General features: G+C 39.6%; 1 protein-coding gene across 1 annotated transcript; it reads right to left on the reverse strand.

Moving 5' to 3' along the window:
* Positions 1 to 214: 214 nt before the first annotated feature.
* LOC125241517 (protein zwilch-like) lies at positions 215 to 15,702 on the reverse strand. The gene is given in 16 exon segments (XM_048150042.1): positions 215 to 427; positions 1,452 to 1,588; positions 2,046 to 2,133; positions 2,136 to 2,189; positions 2,473 to 2,596; positions 3,107 to 3,326; positions 10,116 to 10,339; positions 10,805 to 10,884; positions 11,199 to 11,331; positions 11,607 to 11,678; positions 12,266 to 12,421; positions 13,645 to 13,809; positions 14,166 to 14,406; positions 15,134 to 15,275; positions 15,358 to 15,415; positions 15,510 to 15,702. Coding segments are annotated over 16 exon segments (2,175 nt in total). The 5' UTR covers positions 15,636 to 15,702; the 3' UTR covers positions 215 to 272.
* Positions 15,703 to 16,734: the final 1,032 nt, after the last annotated feature.

Raw genomic sequence — 16,734 nt, forward strand, 5'->3', positions numbered from 1 at the left:
GCTCATTTAGTTCAGTATAGGATCGGCGAGCGCGAGCGGTTTGGATCGAGAACGAATGTGTGACTGCACCGACCGAGAGCGAGAGCTACTTAGCAGAGCAACAAAAAAGTCAAGTTTCATATTAAACTTCGGTTACTTACAACCTTTCGGCCCGGAAAGTTTCTATCTGTAGACTATTCGTATCATTTTGACACTATTCGGTCCCATTCGTTCTGATCGCAGTGGTCGCTGGTCTAGCTGAACTAAATGAGCAAAAGACCTAAAAGAGCGAACTAGTTCGTGGGAGCGATGGAACGAGATCGGAGCGCTCCGATCAACGAACGAAACGGCACAAGCCTATTGCAAATATACGTGTATTTCGTGATGTGGTACTTTAGTTCCTCCACCCCGATGTTAGTGACTTCGCCTACTTCATCTGCTGGTGGTTCTGAAATATAAAGCTCGATTAACACTTGCACTCAGGAATTGCATGTGTATTCTTTGCTAAAACTATATCTTTAAATCTCAACAAGTCCCTGAGGTCGATCCTTCGCGTTTTCTGGCCAAACACTATCCGAAATCAAGACCTGTGGAGTATATGCCAGCAAACACCCATTGACGAGGAAATCGCGACACGAAAATGGAGATGGATTGGACACACTCTTCGGAGAGGGGGAAGAAATAATGCGAGCATTGCTTTCGACTGGAAACCGCAGAATGCAAGCCGTGGCCCCGGGCGCCCTGTTCACTCATGGAAGCGGTCCGTCGAAAATGAGCTACGAGCGGCTGGTCTGAGCTGGAGCGAGGCCACGAGGGTCGCTGAAGATAGAAAGGCGTGGCGCGAGCTTGTGAAGGCCCTTTGCACCTCTGGGGTGCCTTAGGACTACAACATATCTTTAAATCTGCAGTGTCACAGTTTCGTTTTCTTTCAACCCCTTAATTTGCAAGTGACAGTGAGTGGGTTCATGCACTCTGCCTGCCCGTGCCCATGGCCCCTTTATGGGATGCAAGCGTTATTGTATATAATATCTCTAATACCCATTGTAAAGTTGCTAACAAGGGACCACACCGCACCGCGACTTTTTTTCACGTAAGTGAAAACGAGAAAGAGTAAACTTACGGGAATAATTCCAAGGTCGCGGTGCGGTACGATCGTTTGGTAGCTACTTAATGCCAATTTATATTGATGTTATAGTATATCTTTGGAAAGCTAACACGTAGTCCTAAATTAACCGGCCTATTGAGTAAAATCGAAAAGCGTTGGAGTAATACTACGTTGGGCTACAGGATTAAAAAAATAGTCGCCCTCACTTAATATTACTTATTGCGACTCGAAGTTAAGCTTTAATTTTCGAACATTAAGACAATTTTAAGATACATGTTAGCTATAGATACGACATTGATTAAATAATATATGTCAACGCCAAAAATGGTGTTTCTTCAAACAAAATCGTCACATTCACACCACTTACCTAAATTCTGCCACACAGAAGGAGGAAACACTGGGAGCTGAGTGAAGACATACACTCTTTTAGACTCTCTTTTCACTCCCATATCGGCTGCTTTCTGTTTCCTCTGCAACACCATGCGGTACCAGAATGCAGATTTCCTGAAGCAAAAATGGTAAAGAAAGATGAGAATAAAGTAAGAATTCTTTCCCGCTGCGAATAGGAGGACGACATCTGAAAATACTTGAGATGGTATGGAACGAGATTGTTGTTGAGCATGGCTGTCTGCTGCACTGGGTCACTGATGCCCCATGGTTTTGCTAAGGGGCCGTTCTGAAACGTAGTGCTCTAACACACGGAACGTGAACATACTTTAGATGGTAACAGACAGAAGGTGAACATTTTTTTTTTCACGGAGTGGGAATGCAGGTGCGCACACTGTGTGCTTTCCCTTCTCCTGGCGAAAAGGGGGAATGGACCTACCCATTAACACTCTCGGGAATTTCACCCTCTTTTCCGTTTGTGAGAGCACACTGGGACCGAAGATCAAGAGTTTTCACCACTGCGTCCTCCAACCGTAATATACTTGAGATGGTAACGGATAGAACGTAAACATACTTGAGATGGTCCTGAACCACGTTGTTGGTGATTGGCATGGATGTCCTTTGTACTGGGTCGCTGATCAGCTGCCCGACGGTCTTGACAGAGATCGTTCTGAGACGTAGTGCTCTAACAGGCGGGCGGCAATTGGTTTTAGGTTTGCTGAGAACAAAAATTTGACCCATTTAATATTTTGTGAGAGTACTTCTCGTACCAATAGTCAAGGCTACTTATGTATTTTGTCACCGGTGATAACTAATAAGTAAAAATTCTGAATTTAGTGATCTTACTACTAAGGGCTAATTTACACGGTAGGCGAAATCGCATGCATAATTCGGCACTTGATCGGAAAGTAACTTTAGCAGGCCCATGAGCAGGCCACAGTGTAACTAAAAATAAATGGGGGCGCTCTGTGTAAATAGTCCCTATTTTAATAGCAACTTACTGAAATCAGCTCGCAGACAAACTTCCGCTCGGTACAAATGTTCCAAGCACACATGGACTTGAGCAAATTTCATCAGCAGGTTCTTCCAGGGGCTGATATCGATTTCGTCTGATATTAAAGGTACCTTGAACAATCAGAGATTAAACATTTTACACCTTATTCTATCATAAAACCGTGTTTCTTGAACAAAGTTAGTCGTGAAGAGAAAATATAATGTGACATAATATGTGGTTAAACATCTCAATTATTTTAATTGATGGTGAATACATGGAAGAGGAAACGAGAATGCCTCGGGTGAGTTCAATCGGTGAGCGACGCGGAGTCATCCACAATGAGTTCATGAGGGTTCTCTCGTAGAAAGACTGCGAATCAAGTCGGATGGAGTGTTCTCCAGATGACAGCCTCTCAAACGGGTTCAGGGAGATTTTTTTAAATCTTTGTTCTTACCTCGTTAACATGGGGGGCTTCTTCTCAGTCACAAGCCCATGTTTCTTGAGTGACGCGAAGTCATCAACAGTGAGTTTGTGAGGGTCGTCCTCGTAGAAAGACTGTGAGTCAAGTTAGATGGAGTGGTCCCCAAATGATAGGGTCTCAAACGAGTTCAGGGAGAACTTCTTAAAATATTTGTTCTTACCTCATTGACATCTTTCTTCTCCGTCACAAGTCCATGTTTCTTGAGAGAAGCGAAGTCGTCCACAGTGAGCTCGTGAGGGTCATCCTCATAGAACGACTGTGAGTCAAGTCGGATGGAGTGGTCTCCAGATGATAGGGTCTCGAATGGGTTCAGGGAGAATTCACCGCACATTGTCATGTCTTGGATGGTTTGGTTTATTTGCTCTATTGATTCGTGAGTTCTGAAAAAAATCACAGAAAAGATTGAGGAACTCTGTGACGACTAAGAATAGTAGAAGTCGCGCTAGATGTATGGAATCGCGCGCAAAATAGCTAGTTGTGTTGGTCCGGTAAGCATCATCATCCTCCTTGCGTTATCCCGGCATTTGCGACGGCTCATGGGAGCCTGGGGTCCGCTTTGACAACTAATCCCAAGATTGGTTGTATTGATTCCATACCATGCGGAAAAAAAAAATTAAGTTCAAAACCCAGCTGCAAAACCGGCCACCTAGTTGTAACTTTGTTCCATGTTAATCTGAACGTTGCCACAGTAGGAAGATGACGCCTGTATGGTTCAAAATGTGGTCTGATTTCTAACTCATTTGACTAAGCCTCTTTATAGGAATTTAGGTGCTTGAGAGTGAGCATAATTCAATTTGGTTGAAAAGGCTCTACAGTAAATTTTTTAAAGGCATTAGTACTTGTTATCGCTCTTACCCCGCAATAAAGGCGCGACGAGCGACAGTGCCTATGGCGGACTGGCCCGTAAGCTCTTAGGGACTTTAGGAGACCTATGAAAGTTGATTACAAAGAAAACTCTACGGCAAAAAAAAAGTAAACTATTTTGGCTCAGTGATCCAAAGTGTATCTTGGCCCCCGAAACGAGAGATCGCCACCTGTCCCGATCCTGCGCAGCCTCTTGCCAGTCACTGACCTGAAGCTGACGCATATCCGCCACCACACTGTCCTGTACGGATGGCATTAGAGAAACAACAGCTTCGATGAATATATGATTTATTCTGACTGATATTAGGCAAGGTACACGATTATATAGGCAGTGCTTACGTACTACTGACATAGGTAAATACATACTACATCACACGCCCCACCAAAAAAGGAAAAAAAAAAAGAAAATTATTATTTTTCTTTTTTTTTTTTTTTCAACATTACAAAAATAAAGAAACAAAAAAAAAAGAAAGGTAGGTACTTAAACATAATTTGCTAAGGTGAGTACAACTTTGTACGGTTTTTATGAACCGACACCTCTTTATCCTTAACTATGATTACAACGTTAGGGTCAATTTGTCTTACAACTAGGAAAGGCCCTTTATACAGCGGGTCTAACTTATTACTAAGCGCTTCATTTTTAATCAAAATCATATCGCCGGATTTATAAGTTACAGGGTTAACCTTGTGGTCGTACTGCGCTTTTCTTAATGTTTTCCCTTGAATTAAATTACATTTTGCGTCATATTGAGATTTTTGTAATCGGTATTTTAATTCAAAGGAATAGTCATTGAAGTTATACATAGGATCTAATGAATCACAAAGATTACTCGGTATATTGCATCGTCGGCCAAAGACAAGTTCATATGGAGTGTATCGGGTTTCTGAATGAACAGTCGTATTGTAAGCAAAACACCAGTAGGGTAGCCATGAACTCCAATTGTTAGTTTCATTATTAGTTTGAATGCGTAAGTAAGAAATTAAATGTTTGTGATTATTTTCTAAGGAACCTATGGTTTGATGATGGTAAGATGTTGACTTTAAATGACTTATGTTTAAAAGTTTGCATACTTCCTGCATTGTGGATGACAAAAATTCAGTACCCCGGTCAGTTATTATTTCTCGAGGAATACCATATCTCAAAATGAAACTGTTAACAAAAGCGGTTGCCACTGAGACTGTGTCCTTAGATGTAAGCGGATACGCCTCGACGTATTTGGTCAAGTCGCATTGAAGCGTTAATATATAAGTGTAATTATTGCTATCCTTAACTAAGGGGCCCACTAAATCTAAAAATAACCTATCAAAGGCAAAGTTACCTGTAGTCGTTATGACCATTGGTTCCTTTGTATTTCTAAAGTATTTTTGACGTTGGCATTTGTCACATCTTTTGACAAATTCTGCAACGTCTTTTTCTAATCCTGGCCAAAAATAACGTTGCCGAATATTATTTAGCATACGTCTGATTCCAGCATGTCCGCTAGTAGGGAGCATGTGGTAGTCATTTAATATCACGCGCTGTGTATCGTGGTTGTCAATCCGGGTAGTGCTCTTCAATATGCGCAAGAAGGGTCCGGACCACTGCGTCATATCGTTAATGGTTTGAGCTAGTTCTTTAATTAAAGTTATGTTCTCAATATTCCTAAAAATGTATAAACAGTCGACTGATATTTTATTACAAAATTCGCTCAGTTCCCTCGCAAAGGCAACTCGTGCGCGATGCGATCGGGTTACCGGCCTAACATAAATAATAGACTTTGCTTTGTCATATGCGTAATCGGCATGTATTTCGTGACACTTGCTACTTAAAACTTCCCACTCGTTTTCATTTAAAAATCGTAGCTCCGTATAACTTCTCGGGGGTTTAAGTACTTCTACGACTCTAGGGTGATCAATCCTATCATCGGAAGCCCTATCAACATGAGTATTATTTTGCTGCTCCATTTGTTTTCTTCGCGCGCGAGTTAATACCGATATGTAATTTTCGCTCATCTTTTTCAAGTCGTCACTTGTTAAAGTTATACGCGACAATGCGTCTGCAGAAACATTGTCGGTCCCTTTTACATATCGTACCACAAAGTTATATTCCTCAAGGAGCAGCCTGAATTTAATTAATCTGCCAGTGGGATTGGTCATATTAAATAAATACACTAGCGGTTTGTGGTCAGTTTCTACTATGAAGTGCCGCCCATAGAGATAAGGTCGAAAATACTTAATGGACCACGTAATCGCGAGAAGCTCTTTTTCCACGGTTGGATAATTAATTTCTGATTTATTTAAGCTACGGCTTGCGTACGCTACGGGGTGTCCGTTTCCGTTGCAAAGTAGAGAACCTATTGCTATTCCGGACGCGTCAGTTTTTAAAATAAATTTGTTCTCTTCTCGAAAATCCGGGTATTGAAGTACGGGTGGCGTGGCTAATGACTGCTTAAGGGATAAAAATGCTTGTTTGCAATCGTCGTCCCATTTGAATGTCACGTTTTTACGTGTTAAATTATTTAAAGGTATACATGTAGCGGCAAAATTTGGAATAAATTTTCTATAATAATTAGCAAAGGCGACGAATCTTTTTACATCCTCTGTGTTTTGTGGCTCCGGATACCCCTGTAAAACTTTAACTTTATCCGGGTCCGGTTTAATACCATCCGCCGACACTACGTGTCCTAGATAAAGAAGTTCTTTCTTCAAAAATTTACACTTGTTAGGATTTAATTTTAAATTGAATTTACGTAAGCGACTGAAAATAGCCATCAGATTTTTGTTGTGCATATCCAAATTTCTTCCAAAGCAAACAAGGTCGTCCATGTATATTAAGCACTTTTCGTAGTTAAGGCCCGACATGGCTATCGTCATTGCCCTTGAAAAAGAACTCGGGCTAATTTTTAATCCCATTGGTAGCCTAGTCATGCAATATTGCCCTGAAGGGGATACAAACGAAGTGTATGGCCTACTTTTTTCAGCTAAGCTGAGTTGGAAGAACCCTTGATGTAGATCTAAATGACTGAAGTACATAGAACCGGACAATGAGTCTAATATATCATGGATGTTAGGGAGAGGGAATTTATCGTCCATTATACGGTCATTTAATTTTCGAAAATCTATTACCAATCTCCATTTTTTATTACCCTCTGAATCTGGGTGTTTAGGTACTAAAAGGACTGGGCTCGACCACTCGCTTTGCGTTGGTTCGATTATTTTTTCTTGTAACATTTTTTGTACCTGGTTTTCAAGTTCTGATTTTTGAGAATGTGGTAATCTATACTGTTTGACAAAAACAGGTGTTGCATCGGGTTTTAAGTGAATATTCTGTGGGTCTAATTTTGAGGGCGTTAATGTATCACCGGGTATATAAAATATATCTGAAAACTTTGCGCAAATATTCTGAATTGAGGTTTTTTCTTCACTATTTAGATGATTTAACTCTAAAAGTGAAAACATTTTACGCACCCTGTCCCCATTAACTTTTGCATCTTCAAACATACATAAAGTATATTGTCTAATCTTTTGTATTTCGGGCCTAAAATAACTAAGATGCACTTCTGTATCTCTAGTATTTAGTAACAGAACTGGTATTCTCCCTGCTTTCGGTGTACATAATCCTCCTGCCAAAAATACGCCATTGCAAAGCTCCTTTGAAATTACTATACAATCCTCGGTTACTTCAGTTTCTATAAAGAATATTTTTTCACATCTTGGCGGTAAAGTTAAATAGTTATTTTTACCTAATGCTCCTAGCTGTAAGGGTACCGTTATTTTCCCTAATGTAGCTATATTTAAGGTGAATGTGTTCTGTTCGTAGTCTATAATACACTTATGTTTACGTAAAAAGTCCCGCCCTAGTATGGCACTAGGACCGCAAGGTAAGTTTCTAAGTACGTGAAATTTATGACATAAGCGGTGTCCATGTAAAGTAAACTCTATGTAAGCATAGCCTTCTGTGTAAAGATCGCCGCCGAGACCGATTATAGGAACGATTTGCTTTTGGATTGGAATATTTAGCCGCGAAACTGTTTCATATTTCACGGCCGATACGGCGGCGCCCGTATCTGCTAGCATCTGAAACGTGTCGTCTCCAATTACTACTTCTAAGGAACTGTCGTATCTGTATGCATATATCGTATTAGGGACGAAAAAATTCGTAACCTGGGTTTTCTGTCGTGTTTTTAGTTTCCTGATCCTGACTTGACGTCGAAGGCTGCGGCTCTTCGGCTACATATATATTGGGCTGACTTTTGGACCTTCGGGTAAATACGTTATCAGATCTAAACCTATAAAAGCCGCGGGTCGGATTTCCAAAACCGCGCCCAGTTTCATTTTGAGTATAGCTACCTCGCGAGGCCCGATTCCCGTAATAGGAATTCCGCACTTGCATGTTGCCGGGTGCTTCCCGACGCGAGTTATTGAAGCCTCGGCCTGTGCGTGGGTTATACTGACCTGTAATTCCCCTTCGATTGACAAAGATTGGAACCTCGCCGTTCTCCCGTGTGGACGAAATCTCCTCGTCCTTCGCGGCTTGAATCGCATCCTTTAATGTTGGTAGATTCCTGGCTGCCAGTATGATCCCTAAAGTAGGATTTCGCAACCCGTCGGTGAACCTTTTTATCGCCAGCTTCTCATTTATAGGTTTTAATACCTTGTGCGCATTTTGGTCACCGTCGGCTTGAGAAATTGTTAAATCAACGAACAACTGTTCAATTTGTGTACCGAATTCATCAATCGAAAGTGATTGCTGTTTTATTTGCATTAACTTACTGTGAATAGCAGTACTTGACTTTTTGGTTAGGAAATTATTTTTTAGGTCCAGAATAAGCGACTCACAGTCTGTGTATGACTGTGACATTCGTAACTTGGCATTTTCAGATAAACGTGTCTTGAGCACGAAATTAATTAATTTTCTTATACCGTCCGTTTCTAACATTGATTTATATAGCTCAATGGCATCGATTAATTTTTTAGTCGTATCCTCATCACCGGTCATAATAGGTAAGAGGTGGACTGCCGTTTTGAGATCGAATTTTTCCATGGCGGGTGTCTTTACAATATGACTGCTCGTACAAAATTGGTATATTTTGTTATATAGATGTTCGATATTATTACGTAATTCGTCAATATATACTACTGTATCGCTGGTAACTTCTCCTTTTAAGATTTTATTATCTATCACTTTTGAATACTCCAAAAACGTATCATATAACTCTTTTGCTGTTATCAACTTTTCATTTAATTTCTTTTCTGTTCTTTTTTCAAGACTTAACTTAGAAATATTTTGCTTAAGTTTGCTTAATTCATTGTATAAATCTGTAAGCTCTTGAAACATCGCCTTAAAGGCATTTACTTGACGAACATATATGATACGTTTTAGATAAATTTATATTAAAATTAATCTATGTTATAGGTAATTAATTCTACTAACTCACATTTGAACCACATAACACTTCACTTTCGTCGCATTGCGTCACCGTGCCGTCAAAAGTCCGAGGAAGGCGTCGTAAAAAAAAAACTGTTACACCGCATCTGCTGCTCCGGTCCTCTTCCCGAGTCCAAAGGATCGCCTGAAGGCCACTTGACCGTTAATTTCCCTACGGATCATCTTCTTATGGCATCTCAAATATATCTTGTATAGCCCGTACACGAAGATCAGAGCAATAATGACAAGTATGGTCATCAGGACTATGTTGGTGTTGCTGACGTGGTATGCCAAATCCTTCACCGAGGCATTTGCTTCATTGTTTCCTCCTGAAGCCGTCTGCGCGATGATTACCTCTTGTGGTTTAGATGTGCCGGACCCCATTTTAACAGTAGGTAACGTCGTACTGCATTATTGATGTGACATTAGCTTATAACGAATACACTGCCACTTCGCCCAAATGGGGTATAGTCCCACAGACATTGTTCAGTCTTTAACAAAACACTGCTTGTTCTGCCACTTTAGTCCACAAATTGTTTAATTTTTATTTAATTTAGTTCCTTCATTTTTAACTAATTACAACCTTGCACTCGCGAACACGAGGCCGCTGCCTTAAAAGGCAGGGTCGCCATGTACGGATGGCATTAGAGAAACAACAGCTTCGATGAATATATGATTTATTCTGACTGATATTAGGCAAGGTACACGATTATATAGGCAGTGCTTACGTACTACTGACATAGGTAAATACATACTACATCACAGTCCTCCCAGCGATACCTGGGTCGACCCGCCGGACGGCCACCAGCCGGCCGACCCAAGAACACTCTCTTGACAGCCCGGTCGTTTCCCGAAGTGACCGAACCTCTACGGCTAAATCTTGAAAAGCATCAAGTACCTGTTATCGCTCGTCCAGATGCCAGCAATGAAGAAGGAATGTTCTAGAAGACTCATGACCCTCGTGTATTCCCACATGGTTTTCTCAGTTCCAACTTGCGCGACCAGCGATAGAGCCTGTGGCGGGCTGGCCCGTAAGTTCTTTAGGACTTTCGACGCTTGGGAGTGACCGCGGGATAACTTTAGTACCAACTTGGATAGGTAAGTCTTGTTGTTTGCATCAATCTGAAATACAAATTACTACATTAAAACTGAACATATACAAAGTACTTAAGTTGTTGACAAACATGCCTTTCACAGAGAATGAACCCATCAAGATAATAAATTTGAAAATGCCGAACACCATTGACACCATTGTGTTGTTCTATGACCACCTCATGTTTTTATATAATAAAATCTGCTTGAAACTACCACAATAATTATTACATTGTCAACTGACCTGTGCAGTCAAAGTTTCAGTTCCATTTAAAACTGAGAAAATATAGGTCAAAGTTAACTTAAGAGCAGTTGATAATAGACACAAACAGACAATGTTGACGTGTGAAGAAGACAACAGGACTTCTACTAGTAACATAGTATGGCATTAATAGTGCCATACTATGTTGCGGCTGATGACGTTCATAGGAAACCATAGGTACCTTTTCATTTTTGTGGTGTTAAATGTTAATGTTTTACAAAGTATGTACTTACGAATGGTCTTATCTTTCCACTGGATATAAATTTGAGGGCCTGTAACAGCAACGTCACCACTTCTTCTGCTGTTTCACAATCTGGAATGAACATAATACAAGATTGCTTAGGAGTTATATACTTTAAAGTACACAACACAGTGAAAAATATCGTTGACAATATGTTAGGTTAGGTTACTGTACCTCTCAATATGTCCCACAGTTTGTATATAAAGTCGTTGCTGGAGCCCTGCGCATTCATAACAGACAGGCACTGCTTGAGCGTAGTGGTGTTCTCGGTGACACAAACGCAGCCACCTTCAGGGTACTGCGCGGTGTATGCGTAGGCTTCTGTCTTGTCTATTAGTATTGTTGATAATCTATATTAAAAAAATCTTATTGAAAGATTACTGTACCTCTCAATATGTCCCATAGTTTGTATATAAAGTCGTTGCTGGAGCCCTGCGCATTCATAACAGACAGGCACTGCTTGAGCGTAGTGGTGTTCTCGGTGACACAAACGCAACCACCCTCAGGGTACTGCGCGGTGTATGCGTAGGCTTCTGTCTTGTCTATTAGTATTGTTAATAATCTATATTAAAAATCTTATTGAAAGTTTACTGTACCTCTCAATATGTCCCACAGTTTGTATATAAAGTCGTTGCTGGAGCCCTGCGCATTCATAACAGACAGGCACTGCTTGAGCGTAGTGGTGTTCTCGGTGACACAAACGCAGGCCAGCGCGGTGTATGCGTACTTTCAGGGTACTGCGCGTTAATAATCTATATTAAAAATCTTATTGAAAGTTTACTGTACCTCTCAATGTATGCATAGGCTTCTGTCTCGTTTAGGAGCTGGTTGAGGCGCTTGGAGTTGTTCGGGAGTATTTTGTTCGGCTTGGGTTGGATAATCTGAAATATTTTAATTTGTCAAGTTAAAAAACTTTGAAAAGAATAACAGATAGTGTATAATATGTAGAATACATGTTTTGATTTATAAACACTTAATATTCATTATGTGCCATATGTATTGTTTATATTGTTTACCAATGATTCACAGGGTCTTGGTTTACTTTTATGCTGTGTATTAACTAATTTGAATAATAAAATTAAAATAAAATTGAGTATTTGGTTGGCCATATGTACATAGCCGGCTCCACACTGAAATTTGCTCTGGTAAGGCAACCGTGCGCGCATGAGCACAGACGTTTTGCGCGCGAGGCATTGCCTCGCGAGGCGTGCGGTGATTGTGGGCCCGGCTAATAGCTAAGTCTACACGCAGCGAGGCTCTTCGCGAGGCAATGTTCTCGCTCGGAAAACGTCCATGTAGACCTGTCTAACCGAGCAAAATACGCGCACTGCCTTGGCCGAGACATGCTTTTATAGCACGCTTGCCTCTCGAGGAACTTGCCTCGCGACGTGCGTCGCTATGTGTGGATCCGGCTAATATTTCGTTATATGGCTCCTACCTTATACATGTGAGCAAATGTTTACCTGATTTGAGCAGTCTCCAAGTTGACAGAAGAGCTGCCAGCAGCTGTCATGTCCACTAAAATTTGATTGATATTGTGCAGGGCGTACACAGATTTCCAGATGGCATTGCAGGGGCTCGCCAAATGTCCTACTATCACTTCCTGCTCCTGAAATATATAATTTTCATGGTTTAGTTAAAAAAAAGATAACCTGTGAATACCACCAAATTCAACTTTACTTGGACACATGTAATTACTTTCTAAAATGTGTATATGAATATTAATAACCCCTGGGCCTTTAAAGGTGGCATGCTTAGCCACTCAATATCATCTAAAAAGATTTAATTAAGTCCATCACAACCAAGTCATGGGTTTTGTGAGTGTGATTCAATGTCCTATGTCCATAACAAATCACTGCCAATTAAAATTAAATCTTGAAGAAATGTAACAGAGTTGCTTTTAGTTTGTTTCATTTGATTTTAATACAATTTTTTTTTTAAATATTACAGGACATTCTTACACAGATTGACTGAGGCCCACGGTAAGCTCAAGAAGGCTTGTGTTGTGGGTACTCGGACAACGATATATATAATATATAAATACTTATACAGGGTGTTTGGAAACTGGATGCAAAGCCGAAAGTAGGAGATAGTCTAGGCCATGTAGAACATTTTTAGCCATACTTGTCTTAGACAAATGTTATTCGTTTTTTTAATTTAAATTTTAAGATTTGTTGGAGAAAACTGCAAAACTTCAGACTAAATCGATAATTAGTACTTTTTTTACTGCAGGTAGATTTTTTTTTTGTTTTATTTCGTATTGTGCAATGTCTATCAAACACTAGAAAAGTGATTTCAAACATCTTTGTTTAAAGAAAACAAGTTGACAGTGATTTAAAATTTTAGTTACATGAAAATGTAAATGATTTAAGTGATTTCAAAGTACAATAAAAAAAAATTTAAAATAACATTTGTCTAAGACAAGTATGGCTAAAAATGTTCTACATGACCTAGACTATCTCCTACTTTCGGCTTTGCATCCGGTTACCAAACACCCTGTATACATAGAAAACATCCATGAGTCAGGAACAAATATCTGTGCTCATCACACAAATAAATGCCCTTACCGGGATTCGAACCCGGGACCGCGGCGCAGCAGGCAGGGTCACTACCGACTGCGCCAGACCAGTCGTCTTTTAATACACTGTGCTTTGATTCAAGTTTGATTGCCAATTACTTCTACGGTGGGTAAAAATAAATAAGTTTCTGATATTGTTTGAGCAATAACAAAGATGCTTGTAACATTGAAAATAACAGACACATGCACAATTGCACAGCCCGACAGCCCTCCAACAACAGTTTGCTTAATTTTTTTTTGAAATCTGCACTTACAAAGTTCACTTTGCAGCTTATGAAGGGTGTTATAAGTGTATTTCCCGTCCATTCACAGTGCAACTCCGTGACTCCTCCATGGGGAGCATTCAGTAACTCATCAGTATTGCGGGAGCTGTATGAGATGCCTGAGAGCACATACTTGCAGTCCACCGATATGTCAACCTGGAATTTATAAAATTAAACATGAATTGGAGGTGCCAATAGTCTTGCTTAGCAGTGGGATATTTGAAAGGCTAAATAAGATTTCAGCATTAGCTTTAGCTGTTCAGTTCTTTTCTTAAGGGTTGATATACACAGACTGGAACTAAAAGAACTGGTATAAGTTTTCTTTGCAAGTACAGTACTAGAACCAAGAATTCCTAGTTCCAGCTATGTAGATGTTGAGATGTACCCTTCACCCAACCCAGCTGTAAATTGTATGGGAACTGAGGTTAACAGTCCGTGTGTATTAGATTAACAGCCAAATGAGAGACTTCTATAAAATTAAAAATTAAATTCAAACAAAAACTAAAGCTCACCAAATCTTCATTCAGACCTTCTTCCTTAGCAAATCTCTCCATGATATTTTCAACATCTACTTCTTCCAAGCACATAGCTCCGTCATAAGTCACAATTCCTCTAGAAAACTGATCTTCATTTGATTGTATAGTTAATAGTAACGGTTTACCCTCAGACTCGGGGTTGCATACTAACCACATGGGTATGCTGTCTTCGGATTTCAGCTTCGATATGCTCATATTGTAAAGGTTTGCTATTTCCCTGCATTAGAAACCAGTAAACAAATTAAATAAAATACAGAAGGACAAGAATAAGTTCTTTAACCTTTCAAGCCCCGCCGGCTTCCCAGGGGGCTCCCTTTTAGCTGCTGCTAGATTAAAAATTTAAATGACACCTTAATCAATATTGGCACATTGGCACATGGCGACCTTTTTACACATATAGGTTTCGAAAGGTTAACACATTCTTGGTGGCAATTAGCTCTATAGAGAACACTTATGAAATTCACTTCAGAAATCAGGGTGAAATAACCACCATCATTTTTATGCTTTTTATTCTATTTAAAGGAGTTTTAGAACTTAAAAAGGGGCAAACAGATATAAATTGCGTATTAAATCTTGACTGACAAAAGATAAATGTGGTGACCCGGATCAGACAGTACATCACATTGTCTTTGAGTGTCCCATCACCAAATTTAGCGGAGAATTGGCAGATTTTAACGGCCCAGCCACGACATTGGTCTAAGCGCGGCAGCGGTTGGCAGCAGCCATACGTGTGAATGAAAAGTCCCATCGCTGTGTCTCGCTCCATTGTATGGTTGCCGCTCACCGCTGTCGCGCTTAGCCCAATGTCATGGCTGAGCCGTAAGACCCTGTCGACAACTGCAATTGAATATCTGCAGTCTGACTTTTTAAACATTTAAAAGTAGAGAAACAATATATGCCATATGATAAATAAATAAATAAATACATAAAATCATACAACTGACCTAGCCTTATCAATTCCGATAGGTACATGGCTGCTTTCATCCTTGTTCCACAATTGAGCTTCTTCTGATATGAGTGTATCATCCAAAATTGTGTGCAGACTCAAGTCCAGTTTAAGGGGTGACCCAGTTAAATCTAATTCTTCTGAAATTCCGGGACAAAGAATATGCTAAGTAAGTATAGCTCACAAAGATTATTAAAGAAATCAGAAGTATTTTCATCTTACCTTTTGGATTTTGACTTGCTTTTCCAGTAGTGTCCGCAGGCAGAAAATTTTGTTTAGCCTGAGAGAAAATGCAATTTTTTAAGAGGTAAATTATTTAATTCCATTGTTTTGGTTATTACTCACAGATTTAGCTAGTTAAAGTGATTGCTTACCTTTAAATACACCATAATAACATCACTACAATTCTTAGTATACATTTCAACATAGCTAGGGCATTTTTGTCTTTCTATGCAGTATTTAGGATACAAATCTATAACTGGCTGGAGGGCGTTGTTCATTTTAATTAATATTAACAATCACAACAAAAAATAATGTAAATGTAATTTTGTTTTACTTTTGCTTGTTCGTAACGATAAATTTAATTTTGAAATAAGAATCAGTGTTGCCAGACGGAATCTGAAGTATACAGTAGAAAAATGAATAAAAAACCAGTAGATCGGGAGAAAAAGCAGTAGATTACAAATATTGATACCAAGTGCAGAAGAATGAAAGAAAAATTATGCTGTTACACGAAAACCGACCTAGAACTCTTAAAACACTTCTCGCGATGTTAAATTCATGAAGATTGGCGTTTGTAGCTTTTGGAAAAAACAGGTACAAAGGTCATTTTTAACAAACTTTTTTTCTTTCTTATCCATGATCAAATGTTTGTATGGAAAAAAACCGACTCGAAAAGAACCGACATACAAGAAAAACTTACTTATCCCATACAATGTTTACGAAGATTAAAACTTGAGAGTTAAGGTGCATTTAGGGTAATTTAATTCTGAAAGTCGTCTAATTTCGAAAGTTGCACAAAAATCACCATTGTTTCCATCATATCAAGATTCCCCTTTCGGAATTAAATACCAGAGTATTTGTCATTCGGAATTACCCTAATGCACCTTACACTGTTTCGCCACAGCCACAGCTCTCTGATGTAGCTCAAACGGTTTGGGCAGCGTTTTCGATTAAGGCTCTCAGCCAGTGGGATTTTGTCCGACTTGTTTACTAAATATCGCCATATTTCAAACAAAGTTTCAACAAATTATATGCCTAAACCTTCCCCAAGAATCACTAATTCATAGGTGAAAACCGCATGAAAATCCGTTCAGTAGTTTTTGAGTTTATCGCGACACACATAGACAGACGCGAAGGGGGACTTTGTTTTATAAGGTGTAGGGTAGGATGCATTCAATTGATTCCATTCCTATTCAGTATCGATGGGGCAGTTGCACAAATAAGAACTTTTTCTCAAACTTGCAATGAAATGTTGTCGGAAACTACTACATATCCGGCAAAGACATATAACTTCGTATAGACAGAAAGTCTAAGAAAAAAACGTACCTCAGTACCATACAGAAAAAGGTACGGTGGCCTAGATGGCATTACACCTTT

This window comes from Leguminivora glycinivorella, chromosome 2, assembly GCF_023078275.1.
Source record: "Leguminivora glycinivorella isolate SPB_JAAS2020 chromosome 2, LegGlyc_1.1, whole genome shotgun sequence".
Lineage (NCBI taxonomy): Eukaryota > Metazoa > Arthropoda > Insecta > Lepidoptera > Tortricidae > Leguminivora > Leguminivora glycinivorella.